The sequence below is a fragment of the Oryza glaberrima genome, chromosome 1 (genome assembly GCF_000147395.1).
Source record: "Oryza glaberrima chromosome 1, OglaRS2, whole genome shotgun sequence".
Lineage (NCBI taxonomy): Eukaryota > Viridiplantae > Streptophyta > Magnoliopsida > Poales > Poaceae > Oryza > Oryza glaberrima.
The window spans coordinates 14,187,205-14,208,537 of NC_068326.1; the positions used below are offsets into that span (position 1 = coordinate 14,187,205).

At 36.8% G+C, this 21,333-nt stretch overlaps 2 protein-coding genes across 2 annotated transcripts; both read right to left on the reverse strand.

Annotated features, from left to right (window-relative positions):
- Window positions 1-5,973: 5,973 nt before the first annotated feature.
- On the reverse strand, window positions 5,974-9,516 carry LOC127772387 (uncharacterized). Its single transcript, XM_052298406.1, has 6 exons — window positions 9,069-9,516; window positions 8,421-8,965; window positions 7,416-8,266; window positions 7,027-7,338; window positions 6,832-6,931; window positions 5,974-6,756 (listed from the first exon to the last, which is right to left on the reverse strand). The coding sequence occupies exons 1-6, from the start codon at window positions 9,514-9,516 to the stop codon at window positions 5,974-5,976; spliced, it is 3,039 nt and encodes a 1,012-aa protein (XP_052154366.1).
- An 11,065-nt stretch (window positions 9,517-20,581) lies between these two features.
- On the reverse strand, window positions 20,582-21,034 carry LOC127772520 (probable carboxylesterase 2). The gene has a single exon (XM_052298488.1). It carries the CDS (start codon window positions 21,032-21,034, stop codon window positions 20,582-20,584), a length of 453 nt encoding a protein of 150 aa, XP_052154448.1.
- Window positions 21,035-21,333: the final 299 nt, after the last annotated feature.

Below are 21,333 nucleotides of genomic sequence, written 5' to 3' on the forward strand. Positions count from 1 at the left end.
CAATTTATGGATAATTTTAATATGTAGATCTTTATTTTATATAACTTTTGCAACTTGAACCACATTAAACTGAGTTACAATGAATTAGTTATGAATTTTTAAAGATTAAATCGGATTAAAGCATTTATATGGATTTTAATTGAATTATGACGCAATAAAGAATTATTTTTGATAGGAAAAAGGGATTATTGCGTCATCGAAGACGGTCCACGGTAAACCGGGTTCACAGAGATGGTCTACGAAACCAACAGCCGAGATCTAATCCAAGCCAAACAGACGGCCAAGATCGATCCGGTCCACCATGGTCTACCGCTGACAAGGTGCTAACGTCAACGATGACGTCATCGCCGGCGGCGGCTCCGGCACCCCATGCTCGACGGCGAACGGCGGTGAGGCGGCGCAAACGGAGGGCACCAACGCGAAGAGGGCGACGCGGCGAACTCACCGAGCACTAGGACGACGGCAAACGACAACGGATGACGACGACGGCGAGGTCGAAGCGGCGGCGGTCTTCGGGTCGGCGGTGACGGCGGTGCTCCAGCGGGAAACGGCGGCAACGGAGGAGTGGACGAGGTGCTGCTCCTCCTCGCGATCCCGATGAAAGCGATGACGACCGAAGGCGGCGGTTGCAACGGCGGCGCGGCGCGGCTGGACCGACGGCAACGACGGCGGCGGCTAGGGCTACGTGGAGGCGGCGCTACACGCGACGGCGGGCTAAGGCAAAGGTGGCGGCGAAAAGAGGAGGTCCCGAGGATCCTTTTATAAGGGCTAGGAGGCGGCGACGGAGGCCCACGGCGACCAGCGGCGAGATGGAAAGTCTATGGTTAGAGGAGAGAGAAGATCCGAATTGAGCTCAAATCCGTCGGTTTCCAAACGAGATTAGCCAAAGATTCCAAAAGAGAAAAGGAAGAGGAGATCGAGGAGATTATTTCCCCTCAATTGATTTGGCTGGAGAAGGAAAGTGGCGGCCGGATTTTGGAAGGAGGCGGCAGCTTGCGGAATAACTAAAAGGGAGATTTTAAAACCTTTTTCTATTTAAATTATTCATGAAATGATATTCCATTGATTAAAAATACTTCCCTAGCTCAAATAAACCCCAGAAAAATCTAGGAACTATAGAAACAAGACAAGTATTTAACAAAATTTTATCTAGCCCACTTTTATATTGAGATTTAACAAATTAAAATTAGATCTTCTCTTTTAGGCTTTTAAGATCATTTCTAATAATTCCTTTTAAACAACAATTTATAACTTAAGGATTTTTAAACAAGAAAAGCACTTAACATAATTGTAATTAGATCATTAATTGATTAACTAATTACTGAACTGTTCTTTGTATCATTTAGGAATTGAGCTCTGAAAAACCGAGAAAATTTCAGAGAGTATAATTAATCATGGAGAATTTAATAAAAATTAAATCCAGCGATGCTTTATACTTAGGAAATTTTATTTCCCACATTTAACTTCACTTGTAAATTAATGAACATTTAATATAAATTCTATTAATAATTTATTAAATAATTTATAAATCCTGAAACGGAAAATCAGGCTGTGACATTATGGCATCCTCAATGTTTAATGTAACTAGAGCAATTAGACGGGACTCACAATTTGATGTTCTTTTGTATATAGCATATGCTACATGTATATGGTATTTTCTTGATCTTAAGTTAGGACCCATTCATGAAAATAAAACTCTATTCAATATGAATGAAAAGCACCATGCATGTTGCAAAAGGTATGAACTATTTTTTTATTTCTTCTGGTCTAGTCTTGAGCTTAAGGTTAAGGTTGGACATAGCAATATATTTCTTACTAAGGTTATGGTTGGACATAGCAGTATATTTCTTACCTTCTCTTCTCCCAACGCATAAAGTTAAAACAAAATGACTACTTTATTTCTTAAGGTTACGTTGCATGCAACTTTATTTCTTAGCCGGAGATTTCGTTAGCTTGTCAGATACCATCCATTTAGCTTGTCAGATACCATCCATTCTTCGATGGTATATTACCTATTTACTTGTGCCCATGCTTCTGTGCTTGATGACTGTCCTCATGTTAAGGGATTGATTAGTTCACGAAAAGAAAATTTTTAGGTGTCACATTGGATATATATTTGACCGGATGTCGGAAGGGGTTTTCGGACACGAATGAAAATACTAATTTCATAACTCGCCTAGAGACCGCGAGACGAATCTTTTGATGAGCTTAATTAAGCCGTCATTAGTACATGTGGGTTACTGTAGCACTTATGGCTAATCATGGACTAATTAGGCTCAAAAGATTTGCCTCACGATTTCCATGCAAACTGTACAATGAATTTTTATTTTTATCTATATTTAATGTTCCATGCATGTGTCTAAAAATTCAATGTGATGTTTTTGAAAAAAAAATTGGGAACTAAACCAGACCTAAAGCTAAAGCTTGGATCACTGCCATCACGAACATATGATACGAGTTCGTGCACTCACCACGTGAACTCACGTGACAACGGTATATATATTTCTGCCAATTTATTATAAACATGTATATTTTTGTAAAACCGGTGAAAAACAAGTATATTTTCGAAAAAAAACATTGAGGCCAAGCGTGAAGAAAGTGACAGAGCTTATGAAGATGCCGTTTGTTGCTTGATTAAACCAGAAACTATACATTGGGGCATTCAAAAACTCAAATTCAGCATGATGTGAAATCGGTGTAGTACTACGTTGCAGCATCTATATTCATCTCAAAAAGCTTGTTATCCCTCCATCTCAAAATATAACAACTTTTAGCCCTCAGAATTTGTCTTAAAATATAACAACTTCTCCACTAACATTTTCTTCCTTACCAATCACAACACTCCACTGTTCACTTTTCCCACCTATCTCTACTACTCATCCAATCACAACCCTCCACCACTCACTTCTACCTACTTACTTAATAATCACTACAAGAAAAGAAGGAATTCTCAAGAGCCAATCCCCGTTGGGACTGATGCTGTTCTCGTTGGGAATGTTATTTTCAAGGGGATACTCTTGTAATTGGTGCCTTGGGATTAATGGCCTAGCTAATACTATCATTTGCTAGGACCCCGTTGAGAATAGCTTCTGCAAGAGCTAAATTCAAGAGCTTTCCTTGGAAATAATCCGTCTTGGTTGTTGCATAGAACACTGACAATCTCAAGGGTTGCTCCTTGCAAATACCTTTTCAATTCAGTTTATTAAAAAATCTAATTATTTTTATATTATTAGTTAATTCTCCTATACAAAAAAAATACCCTTGGGATTGTTTTGATTATCATTTTTTTATTAATTCTAATTAACCAGGAATGATATTTTTAATTATTGTTCTTTTTATGCAATACGTAGCAAATAACATCTGCATTGGATACTGCATCACATGATGCAACAATTATATTTGCTCTGACAGAAAAGCGTCAAAGGATTTTTAATGATCAATATAAACAGTAGACAATATATTTGCATTTAATCTAAGACAGGTCTGTAGACAATAACACATAAATAAAATAGTCTCAGAAGGTAAATTAATCAAACTGATTAATCTAGCAACTATAATAGGTCTGATAACATGATCCTGGATTCCTGATCTCTAAATGCTTGCAATTCGACATTAGCACATCCTAGAAATGCCAGAGGTCATCATTCTCACAAGTTCTTCCACAATGACCAGCTTGTGGCGCCTCTTCAGTAGTGTTCATCCCATTCTGAAATAAAATTATAGAATAAGCTACAAAGTTACTGAAAAACTATAAGGGTAGGTCTAAGTTTGAACTTATGAATGATACATAGCAGTCCATTTCTAAATTGAACTCACTAACTGGTATCGCAACTAAAGCCATACCATTGGCAGAACATTTTTAAATTGATCTATTGTTGTCCAAGAACCAAATTTTTCATAATGTTTGTTCAAGAGAATAAATAATAAGGATGTACAGTAGTAAAAAGATTGAAGTCAGTATATACCATGAGAAGTGCATGAAGGAACTCAGGGACAACAGAAGAAGATGGTCCATTTGCATCCTGTGATTTGAAAAATAATACCAGTTAGTATGTTCTTTCTAGGTAACAAAAATAGCTTTAATTTATACTTACATGAGAATGAGTTTCTGCCTTATCCTTATCCACTGTCTGCTCTAGCCTTTCTATCCTTGATGCTAGTTCTTGATGAGCATTGTTCACAGCATTAGTGACTGCCTGCTGAACAATGTCTTGCACTTGCTGCTGTGTGTATAGTGGCTGTGTCTCCATGCTACCAGATGGTGCACTTGCTGAATTACCAACATGGTTTCTATCTATAATTCCTGGAAGACCATAATACCTTCCACGTTTTCTACCTTTAGTGAGCTGCACCCAAACATGTTGTTTGTCGACTTGATTGTTTTCTCCTTCCTTGACACGATCATTATACACCACCTAATTAAGATATGTAGTGGCACCATTGCATGGTTTTAGATGATTTCACTTTTTTTGATTGCCAAACTTGAAACTAGAAACTAGAATAAGCAGAACACATACCACTAACTGTTCAGCTTTCTTGTTGGCATACTGTCCCTTGCCCTTTGCATGTCGATGTGTGCGTTCAAAGACATCAATATCATCAACATCCGTCCCTGCATTCTCAATTATCTATCCAAAAGTACATATCATAGTGAGAAGTCAAAGTAGTATAAATCATAATAGGAAAATCATTTAACTTTGGTACCATGGCTTGTTTATGCATAGCAACACTTCGTGAACCACAAGTATGATGAACACCACCTCCTTCCATCCGATTTTTGCTGTTTTGAGCTGACACCTTTACATTTTCATCAGACCACAAGTCACACAACATATCCCACCACTTTTGCTCAATCCAATAAGGAGGGAATGCCTTCCAAAGTTGAGGATCATCAACATCAAAATCATCATGAGAAGGGGCATCTCCATCCTGTTGTAACTCAGTCGCACGTATATTTTCGATATGCTTCTCCAAAGAACGTTTTGCTTCAGATTTCTCATGTGACAAAGCTTGGCTAAAACGTTCAACAGCTTTGCGATAAAATAATCTAGCACAATCCTCTTCTCTACCATCAGCAAACTTAAAACGCAGCTGTAAAAGGATAAGGTAGGACGTCAATCCATTAAAAGAACCTAAATATTCTATGTGAATGCTAACACTGTAACTCACCAAAAATTCCTTCAGAATAGTTATCCTTGTATGAGCAGGAAAGTTGTGATAATGAGCAATGACAACTGCTTCATCCTCAGGCACCTGTTTGCCATGTTTATCCAAAGGTCTATATGTGCCAGGGTAGTGAGCTTTTATAAGACATGTGATGGTAGATGAAACATTCTTCTTCGTAGGATTTGTAATCCAAGCACTAGAAACAACATGCCATTTACCAAGTTAGGTAATATTAGTGTAAAACAATGAAAGTGACAAAAAAATATGTTCAGCCATCATAATATTGGATTTATAGGAACTATGCATCTGTATTTCCTAAAATTTAACATGGAGTTTACAACAAGATTTTCAATTATTAACAACAATGATATACATATTATATGGAGTGTGTGTTTGTGTGTGTGATAGACAGTGTGTTTTAATATAAGCAGAAATTTAGAGTGTCAACTTACTCTTTATTGAGTGGAGTTATCACTGCCCTATCTTTCTCTGGAACTGGTGCCATCAAAACATTTGGACCACGACCACCCTTACTTTCTTTTGTTGAAGTAACCAAAGAATCTGAAGGTTCATCTTGTGTTGAATCCTCAAAATGGACTTCAACTTCAGGATCCGGATAATGTCGATGGCGTCTTGACATAGTACTTAACTAGTAAAAACAAGGGTTATTTTGCAAGCAAATGTAGTCATTAAAGAATAGATAACATAGTAAATTTGTAATAATGCCACTGCTCATGAGAAAATGAAATAATAATATCACACACACACACACACACACACACACACATATATATATATATCAATTGTTTAGTCACTAGAATCACTATCATTGTCTGAGTCATTATCTGATTCTATTGGCCCTTCATCTTCACTGCTGCAATCACTGTCCATGGCAACATAACTCTCTATGATCTCATGGCTATTTGGTCTATTTAAAAAATCCATATCTTCTGGATCAACTTGCTCAACAATATTTGATTCATGAAGCAAGCTTTCATCACCAAGCTCCTGTGAAATGTCAGCTCCAAGCTGCTCTCCCTCTTGATAATATTCAGAAACTACAGGAGGAAGCGAATCATCAACTTCATCGTCCACTGCAGGAACGGGTAAAGTACCGATTGGATTTGTCTTGAATGCAACCCACCAATCTTTTCTTTCACGTGGTGGCGATGGATATGGTGTATAATATACTTGGTCCACTTGGTATGCAAGCACAAAAGGCTCATATTGTTCCAATCTTGATGTATGGTTAACTTCAACTAGGCCTAGTGCTTTGTCATACTTCACTCCTTTCTTAGGATCAAACCAGTCACACTTAAATAGAGCCACCTTTAGATCACTATCACTGACATATTCCAACTCTATTATCTCCTGAATAGTGCCATAGTAGTCAGGCCCTTGGTTATCAAACCAATTTGCTGACACACAAACTCCACTATTTGTCGTTGTCCTCGATGATTTCTTTTGTTCATATGGTTGTGTACGAAAACGAAACCCCTGAACATCACATCCCTTATAACACTTAACCATGTATCGGGGCCCAATGGAAAGAGCCCTTACTTGTTCTTCAACTGTTTCATCTTTTCCAGCCTGTAGAATCAATTTTCATGAATCATGCATTAAAATAAATAATAATCCATCAGATATTACATCATGTATTCTTACCAACTCACGAAGCCAGGTTGGAAAATCTTTCTCATGCATCTCTTGTAATTGAGTTGTAGTGATGTTCCTGTTTTGTTGTTTCATCTCCCTATCAAATTTCCTGACATTTATTGCAATAACATAAATGTAATATGTCATATTCACAAAAATAGAGCCCAAGTAATAAAATAGGAAAACAGAATAATATATACTTACAAGACATATTTGTCAACTTCTGCACAATTGAGTAATGCATGTACCCTAGCAGCCTGCCATTCTTCTCTTGATAAGCTACGTGATGTGCTCTTTCCAAGAGTGCGATATGGGATAGAGAATATAGACAGCCAGTCAGTAGGTGCTCTGAAACCACCATCATCATGTCTAGGGACGCGAGTGTGCTTTGTTCGCACATGATCAGCAAAGTACATAGAAATAAAATTAGAGACCTCCTGTACTCTATACCCCTCTACAATTGAACCTTCGACACGTGCTTTGTTTCGAACCTTCTTGCGAGCCTCATGTAACTCCCTATGAATTGAGCAGAAAACATAATTATGAAATTAATATACAAATTCACACTTTAGTACTTAACCAAAGAAACATACCTTTCAAATACATACATCCAGCAGTAAGCTACAGGCCCTCCAATTAAAGCTTCATAAGCTAGATGCACCACCAAGTGTTCCATACAATCAAAAAATCCAAGAGGAAAAATCTGTTCAAGTTTACACACAATGACTGGCACTTCCTTTTGTAGGTGCTTCATTTGTTCTATATCCACCTCTTTTGCACATAGTTGCCTAAAGAAGTAGCTCAGTTCTGCTAAACACTTCCAGATGTGCTTGGGGAGGAAATCACGAAATGCCACAGGTAGCAACCTTTCCATGAAGACATGGCAATCATGACTCTTCATTCCTATGATCTTGCCTCGATTAATATCAACACCCCGTGCTAAATTTGATGCATAACCATCAGGGAATTTAAGATTCTTAACCCATTGCAGTACCAATTTCTTCTGTGCCTTATCTAGACTATAACAAGCTTTTGGTTTCACCCATCGACCTATAGATTTTTGTTGCATATGAAGTTCTTTGCGATTGCATATATTGGCTAAATCAAATCGAGCCTTGACATTATCTTTAGTCCTCTTTGGGATATCCATCAAAGTATTCCATATATTGTCAAACACATTCTTTTCAATGTGCACCACATCAAGGTTGTGCCATACTAACAACTCACGCCAATAAGGCAACTCCCAAAAGATAGATCTTTTTACCCAATTATGCTCCTTTCCAAAACCCTCAATCTCTTGATTTCCTGCCTTGGTACCAAATGTAATTTGAGGGAGAGATTTAACACAGTCATACACTTCTGAAGAAGATCGATGAATAGGTGGGCCATCTTTCTCCTCCTTATTCTGGATGAACTTGTCTTTTGCACGTCTAAAAGGGTGTCCCTTTGGTAGGAAACGCCTATGACAATCAAACCAACATGGCTTGCCTCCAACTTTTAGCCAAAATGACTTTTGTGTCTTCCATGCAAATTGGACAAGCTAATTTCCCGTGTGTGCTCCAGCCGCACAACATCCCATATGCAGGAAAGTCACTTACTGTCCCCATAAGGGCAGCTCGCATGACAAAGTTCTGGTTTTTTGAGCGATCATATGTCACAACTCCTTCTGTCCAAAGTTGCAAAAGTTCATCAATTAGTGGACGGAAGAATACATCTATGTTCTTTCCAGGGTGCGTAGGCCCTGGTATAACCATGGTAAGGAAAATATTATGTGCCTTCATGCATAATGCTGGGGGCAAGTTATATGGGACAACAAAAACAGGCCAACAGGAGTAAGGGGTTGCAGTTTGATTAAATGGCGTGAATCCATCAGTTGACAACCCTAAACGCACATTTCGAGGCTCCTTTGCAAAATTAGGGTACTTTGAATCAATATGCTTCCATGCTTCACTCTCTGCTGGGTGAGTTAACTTTTTCTTTCTGCTTTCATTGTTGCACCTCTCTGATTCAAGCCCATCCTTGTGGTATGTCATGTGTGTTGCAGTGCCTCGTGACATGTAGAGCCTCTGTAGGCGTGGAATGATTGGGAGGTAGCGAAGCACCTTCTGTGGAGTGCCCTTCTTATTCTCAGGGAGTTCTAACCCTTCAATATAACGAGGCTCATTACATGTTATACATTTCCTTTTGTTAGCATGCTCCTTATAGGCAATCATTCTTACAAACATTAATCTTTTGGATAGGCATACCTAAAGCTTCGACGACTTTCTTGCATTTGTAAAAACTCCCTGGCAAATTTGCATCTGGAGGCAACATTTCTTTCATAACCTTGACCAGCTCATCAAAGCAAGCTACAGACATATTATGGTCTGATTTTATTGTCAACAACCGAGAGACTGCAGATAATTGAGAGTGTTTTCCACACTTCTCCCACAATGGCTTGTCTGCTGCATCTAACATATCAAAAAATGAAGCTGCTTCAGCATTTGGAGGCTCTTCAATATTTTGACAAAAATTAGGCCCTGCAGCATCCAACACCATCTCATCTATATGATCTGACTCTCCATAGGCATTACCTCCTTCATTCATCTCATTGTCAATACTGCCTTCTGGTGTCTCACTGGTATCAGCTCCACTTTCACCATGTCTACTCCACACATGGTAATTTTCAGTAAATCCTTTATTGCAAAGGTGCATTTGAACTATTCTTTTGTCATGCAGCTGTCCATTCTTGCACTTCGTACAAGGGCATCTAACCCTTTTCTCTGCCTGACCTTGTAACTTTGATACAGCGTGTGACATAAACCTCTTAACTCCTTTCAAATACTCATCTGAAATGTATCCATTCACTACCCTTTTATACATCCAACTACGGTCCTCAGCCATTAATCTCACACTAAACAAGCTATTCTGACATGCAAATAATGGCTAGCCCCATACTTGAAATTATATGGTAAGGATGCATATTTTGAAAGATTATGTAAAGGAAGTTTATCAAAATAAGAAGAGGAAAGATTAGATGTAGACTAATAGCAAATCTTCTTCTAAATACAAAAAATAATTGCTCCCAGATAAATCATTATTAGTGATAACTTGAACATATTAAGTAGTACATATTTCTCTATAATTTGTTTACTCTGTCTACACTTCAATACACCAAAAGAATAAACAACATGTGTCTTAGCTTGTTTAATTTACTGAATTTTTGCACACATGCCAATGGTTTGCTATCAGATTGCACAATTATTAACACTCAAATTCCATCGTACTTTCAGGAGACCTGAATTTTCTAACCACTTAAAGCAATCCTGAGATTGCACAATTATTAACATTCAAATTCCACCGTACTTTCAGGAGACCTGAATTTTCTAACCACTTAAAGCAATCCTGAGATCAGTACCAATCATAAATTAAACTATGTTAATAATTCCTACCTGTATATTCTAATCCGAAGAACTGATGATAGAATATATATCTACTAGAGATACTCGTAATTTTTGGGCAATAAAAATATCTAGTAGCGAGCAACTAAAGAATTAGAAACACAACCATCGTCAGGAACTTGAGTCATACATGTGCAAGTTAGAGAGCAAATTTTAGTGTGTATTACTTAAACCATAAACAAATTAATCCAATATCCAACATCCTGGAGCAAGGAGAGTAGAAGAAACCAAAAGGATGATGAACATTCTTTCAAAATCATTAGTTGAGATGCTCCTGGGATACAATCACAAAAGATGAAAATCACAGGACATGACAAAATTCTCACAGGGGAATTCCATCGAGCAGCTGGTAGGCACACATTAATCAAGATGTTACCTGAGGAGGAAGGATCGGGGCATGGCAGAGCGGCACACTCCGACGAGGTAGGAGTGCTGGGCCTGGGCGTCAGGCACCGGGCTACAGGAGGTGCCGCACCTGAAGGCTCGGAGTGCGACGGGGGTGCCGACCTGCGTCGAGGCAAGCGCGCGGCAGGGGATTGTTAGCGATCACGCGAGGAAGAAAACAAATGAAGAAAATTGGGTGCTACAAACTCACGGAGGGGCAAATAAATTTCTCCAATCAGATGAGGAAATCACAATTAGACCGGCAAACATGGGGAGTGGGAGAGATGGGATAATGGGGGTCGACGATTTTGGGGGGAATGCCAGAAAATCGTGGGAAGGAAAAAGATGGATTGGGACTTGGGGGTTTTTTTCGTGAGAGCTAGAGAGCCCTTCTTTTTCTTTTTTTTTTGAGTTGACGGGGTTTTTCTAGAGGGCTGGCAGGTTTTTTTTTTAAGTACGGGAAAACTTCCTTTTTTTCAGGGAGTGGGATGTGGCTGGGTCAAAACAAACTCCAGATATTCCCTCATTAAAAAACTAACTCAGGATAAAATATTGCATCAAAAATTTATACATGGTAATATTATTTATAAAATATATGAAATCTCGTGTTTTCTATTATACAAAAATTATGTAATTATTTTCAAAGTTACATGACCATAAGAGTAAAATATACCGTCTTTAAATATAGATTTTGCATCCTTTATTTCTAGATAATCAATTTAGAATTTTTTTAATTTTTTCAATTTTTGTAACGATCGTTGCTACGGGAGTAGAGCCACCAGTAATGACATAAGTGTGGTAGGCGTGTACAATAATACCTTCGACTAAGTGGCGGTTATGAAGCTTGACGACAAAGATAGAACAGTGGCAACGCTACTCAACCTATCAACCATGGAGACAGTGTATATAAGACCTCGGCAACGACAACAGTGGTTATAATAATGTATTGATTAGAGGGTTGGCGTGATAACGACAATAAGTAGTAGCTACTAGAGTGTTAGGTAGTAGTGACAAGCATGCTAGCATGGGAAAATATCCCTCTAGTGTAGAGGTGCCAATGTACTGATAAATTTTTATACAACAGATACAACAGATACAACGGTGGGCGCCTTCTCTCGTTTGCATGACACTTGTTAGATATGGCTAAAAAAATATATCATGGCGTTACACCATTTTATTAATGTAATATTTAAATAAAACCTATACTAAAATATAACCTTAGATGTGACTCGGTAACTCTACTATTAAAATATTCGTGTTATTAAAAGATCATGATAATTAATTTATGTTTTTCTATTAATGGAAGACAAACAGTTATGCATGTCACACGCACATGCCCTGTTTTTATCATTTGCAGGCCCTTTCCGAATAGTTCATTTATATTTTTTTTATAGTACTGGTAATGAGGTCGCGTGGTCGACATTTTATATTAACACGTTTCATACAATTTTTATCGGTTAGCTATACTTTAATTAGCAAACTAAAACTTAGTAAATGTAAAAGAAGTTTTTGACAGTACAGGCACAATTTCATTTGCAATTCTTTAATTTTATTTTTTATTTAGCTATTTATAGAGTTTTTTTACAGAAATCAATTAAATATATTTTTATTTTTAGATAATGTTTAATCTATTTATAAATAAAAACAAGCTCACAAGATCCATGCATGGCTAGCGTAATACTAGCAATTAACTAACTGTACAATTTATATTATGTAATTTATATTACAAAGGGATGCTTTATTTCATACAATCCCAAGGACCATCGCATATGCCTTGGGGATGACGACATTCTACAAGGGTACGTTCATGACCCTTGCAAAAAAACATTATTAGCAAGGAACTAGAGTGATGGTAGCAGATAAGGATCTTCTGCAAGGCTATACTATTGCAAGGGGAAATACTCTTGCCAATAATTACATTTCTTGTAGTGAATCATGTTCAACCCTAAAACTTTTTATATTCTGCAAGGAAGGGAGTACATTGTTTGCTGGAGAGGCGGAGTGCTAATAGTAGAACAATGATTTCATGTAGGCCCTTGGCCAATCTTGAATATTATGTCATATTTCTTGATATAAAATTTCAAAAATAATTAATTAATCGCATGTTGGATAGTCATAGTTATGACAAATCGCAAGCTGTAGTGTTTCATGAAACCTCAAGTTGTAGTCCACACGAGTTATGTATTTTAAATTATTAAAATCAATATAATATTCATTAATTGATGAAAAAAATATTAAATGATCATAGAATTATTAAATGATGAGGTATATTAAATTTATTCAAAACTGAGCACAATTTGGTATTGTTAATTTTAAATCTCAAAATACTAATTCTTCAAAAAATTGATTGAGACTACATTCCAATGCATTTATTAATTAGTTATTATTTTTTGTTATTTTCAACTTTAAGAATTATCACATCATCAAATAAACAATAATCCAATATCTAAACTATGTAAATTTTATATTAATTAATTTCGTATTTTAAATTATTGAATAATTCCAACTTTTAGAATTATCACATAATCCGAAAGCTATAATTGAGAATCGAGCACAACTCTATATTTCTTAATTCTGAATTATTTAAATTATTAAACAACAAAAACTGTAATTGAGAGGCCATACTGAATACAACGATGTATTTATTAATTCTGAATTTGAAAACGTAACAATGGATTTGAGAGAGGACTTTATATGAGTTTACCTTTTTTATACTAGCAATTTCATGCTATTTTTATCTCACCTGGTTAACATTGACGCTCCTATGAGAGCCACTAAATGGGTGACCTATGGAGTGACATCATCGAAATCTTATTATCTAAAGCTGGCGGTTATCGCCGCAAGCTGATTGGTTCGTTTTACCCCTATTTAGTTTTACGCCACGTGTCCATGAAGCATTCGGCAAACGATCGAGTGTCTCGCGCATGTATTGTTGTCTTCATGCGGCAGAAAACAAAAATAACAGCAGCTTCTTGATGTCGTCTCACCTCTCGTCCATGCTATCTTGGCCAAACACTCTCATTAATCTCTCATCCCAGTTCTATAAAAAAAAAAAATCAATCATCCCAGCTGGCCTAGCCACATTGGCCCGTGCGCCTTTGCTGGCCGAGTCAGCTATGGCTAACCTGTGAGCCGAACCCATGCATGTGAGTATTGTAGCATATGACAGGCTTGGAATAAAAAATAAATAAATAAATCAAACCATATTGGTCTAATATACAATTATATGTGGCATTCAATTAGTATTAGTTTTATAGTTAATAATAATATAATTTGCATGAATATTGATGATCAAATTTTGGTGTCAATGCCATTTTAAAAGCTAACACATCATATATTTCTCAAAAAGAGAAAGTATGGTATAGTCTGCAACAGAATAAAGAAAAAAATGCACACACTTTGATTGGGTTATAATATTCATATATTACTTAAAAATAAAACAACAAATAATAAAATTTGTGTATAAAAAAGATAAGTATAAACAAATATTAAAAACTGACAAATATAGTAGTTCTACTAATATCAATATTTACATACTATTATAGGAATGTTGGTGTGAAATGTCCCAATAAGAACATGGAAAATAGTTCAGAGAGTGGTTGCCCTATAATAGTCACACATCATATTTACACGATATACAAAAGAATTCATATAACATATTACCTACATTATACTTAGTAATTTGGCTCTATATTTTGTATATGGAGTGCATATATAGTATTAAGCTATCTATCTAAAATACTGTGTCTAGCATATATGTCTACCAATTAATAGACGCACGTATCCTCTCTCCTCTCACTCACCTCCACATCAAAAAATATACTATGTGGCATTCTCTCCTACATGGTGATCGTACCATTATTCATGCCCTTAGTGCTAAGTGTGATTGGTTAAAACTGGAAACATGTAACTTAACCATGTTAATATCCTATATTATAGAAAAGGTTAAACAATTTATTAACAAAAGGTAAAACAATCGATAGCAAGAAATAAAAAATATTTTATTTTAATTTTACTAATTCTAACAGCTTATATACAAAATTTTAAAATTACAAACGTGAGACTAAATTCACCGTTTGTTTGTGTATACTGTCATGCTATAATTCTCCGTAGGAATTATACAAACATAAAACCAAAACCAAGTACATATTGAATGATATTTTTTAATATATGATATTTACATAGATTTTATTAGTATTAAAGTAATTACTCTAAAAAGTATACATGTGCCCGAGGGGAAAAAATCACATGATAAATTATCCAGCGCGCCAATAGGCGCGCCGATTTTCTAGTGAATACTACTACTGTCCTTCAGTTGGGCACAAGAAAAAGTTTACTTCTCGTTTTCGATATCAACGGTGTGTTTCATAAATTGTGTACTGCTTGCAGGCCAGGAAGGACCTCGTACCAAGTACACTACAGTCATACTCCTAAGGCCTTGTTTAGTTCCTAAAAACTTTTTCCAAAAACATAATATCGAATCTTTGGGCATATATATGAAGCATTAAATATATATATTAGATTATGCTAGAAACTTGAAAAAAATACTTTGCATTTTTGAACAACTTTCAGGACTGAAAATCAATTTTAATAAAAGTGAGGTTATTTGTTTGGGGGAAGCAAAAAAACAAAGAGGAGTACAGTAAGATCTTCACTTGCAATATAGGTAATTTGCCTATAAAGTATTTGCGTATACCGATTAATAAAAAATGAATCATGAATAAAGACTGGAAACAGACTGAGGAGAAAATGGAAAAAAGGGTAGGATGTTGGCAGGGGAATTTGCAATATATAGGAGGAAGAGTAACTTTGATAAACTCTTGTTTGAGCAGTACACCTCTATACATGTTGTCTTTTTACAGAATTTCCAAAGGAGTGAAAGAAAAAATTGATTTTATAAGAAGAAGGTTTCTTTGGCAAGAAGACCAAAGGATTAGGAAATACCATTTGGTACAATGGCCAGTAGTTTGCTCTCCAAAAGAGCAAGGGGGTTTGAGAATTAGAGACTTAGACATTATGAACAAAGCTTTGTTGGGTAAATGGCTTTGGAACCTGGAGAAAACTGATTGTATGTGGCAAAAGCTTTTAAAAAGAAAATACCTATCAAAGAAAATCTTGGCAGCCCAGAAAATCAAAAAGGGGGCTTTACATTTCTAGCAAGGGATTATGGAAATTAAAGATGTTTTCTTTAGTTATTGCTGGAAAAAAAACCAGGAAATGGGACAAATACTCTGTTTTGGGAGGATAACAGGATGGGGGGAGCCTCTGGCACAAAAATTCCCTTACCTATACAGAGTCACACATACACATTATATAACTCTGGCAGAGGTTAAACAAAAAGGTTGGGGTAGCATAATTTTAGAAGGAACCTATTGGGAGACAATTTGAGGGATTGGAATTACATTAAAAGTTGCTGTGATCAAGTAAGACTCCAAAGATGAAACTGTTTGGGGACTAACCAAAAATGGGATCTTCAGTGTAAAATCCTTTTATACTGCTATGAAAATGCAAGAGGCTGCTTCTATGATGGGGGTGATACACAAGAAGATTTGGCAGATAAAAGTTCCTATGAAGATCAGGATCTTCCTTTGGCTTTTGCTGAAAGATAGTGTTCTAACCAAAGACAATTTGAAGAAAAGGGGTTGGAAAAAAGGAAATGAAACATGTCAGTTCTGTGATAAAAAATAGTCAATTCAACACTTATTTTTTTATTGCCCCATGACAAGGCTTACTTGGAATGTGGCGGCATGTACTTTTGGTTTGCAACCTGTGAAAAACATTCAATATGCTTTTGGTTGGGGGTTTGGATCCAGAAATGGGATAAAGTAACAAAATACTTAATGTTGGTGGGGATAGCAGCTGTGCGGTGGTCTGTTTGGAAGACAAGAAATAAAGCTTGTTTTGAGCGGTTGTTGCCATAGGACCCCACTGAAATTTTATATCAAGCGTGCTCATGGATGCATGATTGGGTTATTCTGCAGAGACGGGTGGGAAATCGAGAAAAGCTGCGATGGGGAATCTAATTGCTAAAGCAGGTCACAAATGAGGTGTTCAATTCAAGACATGGATGGCGCGCCAGCTTCAGAAGGATTACAAGCAGCTGAGCGGATTAGAAGAGAGGAGAGAAATATCCAACTTTTGAACAAGAAGGACACATTTGTTAGCCTGTTTAGGAGAGTCATCTGTTAAATATCTGTTGTCGCTTTTATAAACTCTAAACGCAATTGTGTTTTCTTTTTTTCTCTTATACTGTAAACTGTGATATTTCTCTTAATGGATAAAAAGAAAAACTAATTGCACAGTTTGCATGTGAATCATGAGACGAATCTTTTGAGCCTAATTAGGCCATGATTAGCCATAAGTGCTATAGTAACTCACATATGCTAATGACGGATTAATTAGGCTCAAAAGATTTGTCTCGCGGTTTCTAGGCGAGTTATAAAATCTGCAGGACAATATTTTTTATCACAAATGTGAGCATCTACAAACAATTGAGTTTTTTATGAGAAAGTTAAAGAGGATTTTAGTTCTAAAACTTTACTGACATATTTCTTGATATTTGATTCTGAGTAAAATTTAGCTAAACACATATTTTTTGGTCATGGTTATTGGACATCACAAGTCATAGTGTTTCACGAAATCTCATCGAGTCTAAATTTCAATTCACCAGGAATCAACTGGCACATCCAAACGAGCTACATATTTGAAATGATTATCAATTTGGTATTATTAATTCTGATTGTAGAATTATTTTTTTACAAGAAACTACAGGAGAGGCTCCTACGACTGTGATTGTAGAATTATTGAATGATGAAAATATTATATTTGAGAATTCAAATTTCTATTGTTAATTCAAATTTCTATTATTTATTTGAGAATTCAAATTTCTATTATTACAGACCACAACTTGCTATTATTAATTCAAATTTCGAAGAAACTAGGTATTCATAAGAATACAATTGATTGACTATTTATTTGTTATATTTGTTGTTATTAATTTCAAATTTTGGATTTACCAAATAATGAAATAAATTAGATTATTTTGTTAGGGAAATAAACTATAATTCAATCCCGAAACAAAGTGCAATTTGATATTTATTTTTTTGAAATTTGAAATAATTAAATCACCAAGAAAACTAATTAATATTTTATTAGAACAAGTATGAGTTGGAATTTAATAACTCCAGATTCTAGAATTATTACATTATGTACAAACTTTAATTGAGACTCTAGATCAAGTACAACTCTATATTATAATTATATATTATTAAATCATAAACAAACTTATATCTTAGAGTGACAACCAAATAGAACGAGGCCATTTATTAATTTAGAATTTAAAAATTAATTTTCACATTAATTTAGAAACTAAAAATTAATATTTATTTAAGGCTCCTAGAACAGCAACTTAAATAAATAGCTCTCCCATGAAAGTGACATCATGGGAATGTTTTCTGTCATTCAGCTTATTTCTTGTTTAGGCCCTGTTTAGTTCCAAAATAAAAACTTTCACGCTGTCACATCGAATGTTTGTACACATGTATGAAGTATTAAATGTAGGGAAAAAACCAATTATACAGATTGCGTGTAAATTGTGAGATGAATCTTTTAAGCATAATTGCGTTATGATTTGACAATATAGTGCTACAGTAAATATTTGCTAATAACGGATTAATTAGTCTTAATAAATTCGTCTCGTAATTTTTCTGACGAAATCTATAATTTGTTTTGTTATTAGACTACGTTTAATACTTTAAATGTCTGTCCGTATATCTGATATGACAACCAACCCTAAAAATTTTCCACAACTAAACAAGGCCTTAGGCCATATTTAGATGCTGTAAAAATTTGGCCAAATTTTTTTTTTGACGTATACGGATACATTTGAAGTATTAAACGTAGACTAATAACAAAACAAATTACAGATTCTGACTGTAATCTGCGTGACGAATCTTTTGAGCCTAATTAATTCGTTATTAGCACATGTGGGTTACTATAGAACTTATGGCTAATCATGATGTAATTATGCTCAAAAGATTTGTCTCGTGATTTACAGTCAGACTGTGCAATTAGTTTTTCTTTTTGTCCACATTCGATGCTTCATACATGTGTGCAAACATTTGATGTGATGGAAAAATAGGAAGTTTGAAGAAAAAAGTTAGAATCAAACACAGCCTTAGTTTGGCACGTTTAGCTATGAGTAAATTGCGCCAGCGGTAAAAAACTTGGCAGGTGGGTGCGATTTAGTGTAAAAACTTGTAAAATAAGCAAACTGGTACATAAACTTAATAATCATGTGCATTTTGATAAAAACACGGTTACATACCTATGGTTCATCGTATTTTATTGGTTGTATTTGTAAAACATGACTGCTAGATTAATTGTTGGCAATGAGTATGTTTTACAGTGCTCATCACCGAATTTGTATGATCAGATGGATCGCTCGGAAATTTTGTTAGTTGGCATGCACTTAGTTTTGATAATCATTATTTTTCTAATTTTAAATAATAGGTTATTTTAGTATTATAACCAAGCAAATGCAATACATCTAAAACCTTATTCGGAACTCAAGATGACCTAACTGGCTGCTTTTACTTTACATAGCTGAAAAAGTATGGTGTGGAAGAGAGATATTTTAACCAAAATGCACGCACTAACCAAGTTGTTACATCTATATAATCATTTTTTAAATTCTTGCACTAGATCGCACCCACTTACCAAGTTTGTGTACTGTAGACGCAATTTACTCTTTAGCTATCAACAGTGCGTTTCATAGATGTGTGTCCTGCTCGCGGCCCGCTGGGACGTTTGTACCACGTCCACTGCTAGCTGTCATTGATCCTAATAAAATTTCTCCCACTTGTCAGCAACAAGTGCATCCAAACATACAGTTTATTCTAGAAATCACAAATTAATAAGAGCATCTACAAACAATTGTATACTGATAAACTTATTGGAATTTTAATTCTAAAATTCTAAAATCGGGGCGTTACAAATAAATTCACGGCATAAATTTTTAGGACAAACAGACTATAATTTTAAAAATGAATGCTCTATAAACATATTTTCAAATATTAACCTATTTGCCAGGGTAAGATTGCCATGCTGGTAACCAATAATGCCGTATATCGTTTGTTAAAAGAAAAAAATAATGGCATGAAAGGATTTCACCATAGTGGACAATGCAAACACTTTTACTCCATGTACCATGGTGCTACAGTCATTTTGGTGGGAAAATAGGGTAGATAAGAACCGGTCTAAAATTTTCACAAGACCAAGTTCACCAAGTTCTGGTATTTTTCTAAAGGCAAATTTTGCTACAGGACATCCTGACTTCGCGGTTTTAGCTGTGGGACACCGCGCGAAGTGACTTTTGGGGGAAGAAACTCTCAAAAGTTGGATATTTGCTGGTGGACACCGCACCCATTAAAATAATAATTTCCAGGTGGGGAGGAGAGAGAAATCACGTGAAATATCAAAAATACCCTTGGGCCCACATGTCAGCTCTCCTATCTCTCCTCTCTCTCCCCTCTTCCCGGCTAAGATGGCGACATGCTGAGGTGCGAGCTCGCCATGGACGCCGGGCTCTTGGCCACCTCCGTGCCAGAGCCGGTGGCGTCGCCGACCTGTGGCTGTGCCATGTCACTCTCATTCTCCTCCAACAACCGCATCATCATCTCCATCGTGAATGCGCCCTGTCACTCTCATTCTCCTCCAAAGATTTCTAATGCTTGCAGGCTTGCAGCTCAAAATTTTCTCATATGAAGATGTTGGAAATTTGTGCATTCCATTAACACATACTGTGTCAGCAACCATAAAAATCACTCATTGTCTCATTTATTCAATCACAACTTGGCAGAGTTCATCAAATCAAAGTAGGAAAATTTTTCGCACACCCAACAGCAAACAATGGCGCGTGGCCACGAACTCGGAGATCACACGCCGGCGGCGTTAACGAAGGCGACCATCCTGTTGAGCAACTCCTTGGCCTTGCCGCCGTCGGGGTCGAACAGGTGGAAGACGTGGCCCTCCCCGGCCGTCTCCAGCACCTCCACCAACGCGTCGCCCTTCGCCGCGGCCACCGCAGCGGCGTACGCGTGGGCGCGCCACCTAAGGAAGTCCCCCACCGCGGCGCACACCATGACCCTGTCGCACGCCATCCGCCCCAGCGCCGGCGCGCCGGGCACCATGGGGTTCATTCGCGGGTCGTCCATGCCGGTGGTGCAGGGGCACACGTACATCCACAGTCCTGTGCCCATGGCGCACCCCTCGGGGTCGGGGTACTCCTCTCCGACGGCCTCCGAGCCCCAGATCTGGCACTGGAACAACGTCATGTCCCGGCCTAGCCAGAAGGAGGGGATAGAGAAGAGAGATGGGAGAGCTGACATGTAGGTCCAGGGGTATTTTTGACGTTTCACGCGATTTCTCTCTCATCTCCAATCAAAAATTATTATTTTAATCGGTACGGTGTCCACCAGCAAATATCAAACTTTTGAGAGTGTCTTCCCCCAAAACTCACTTTGCACGGTGTCCTACAGCTAAAACCGCGAAGTCACAATGTCCTGTAGCAAAATTTCCCTTTTCTAAAGCACTTGGAATGGTGTGGTGTGATGAAGGTAGGGTGCTACAGTAATTTAATTAGATTAATGGGAGAGATACTTTTGATTGGAATCATGCTATACGTACG

Bases quoted from the DNA above. Each gene is read 5' to 3' on its own strand.
- LOC127772520 (XM_052298488.1), bottom strand. From the start codon at position 21,034: ATGTCAGCTCTCCCATCTCTCTTCTCTATCCCCTCCTTCTGGCTAGGC.
- LOC127772387 (XM_052298406.1), bottom strand. From the start codon at position 9,516: ATGCACCTTTGCAATAAAGGATTTACTGAAAATTACCATGTGTGGAGT. The intron at 6,932-7,026 runs GTAAGTATATAT...AATAAATGTCAG, and splicing joins GAAGTTGACAAATATGTCTT to GAAATTTGATAGGGAGATGA. The intron at 6,757-6,831 runs GTAAGAATACAT...TTGATTCTACAG, and splicing joins CAACCTGGCTTCGTGAGTTG to GCTGGAAAAGATGAAACAGT.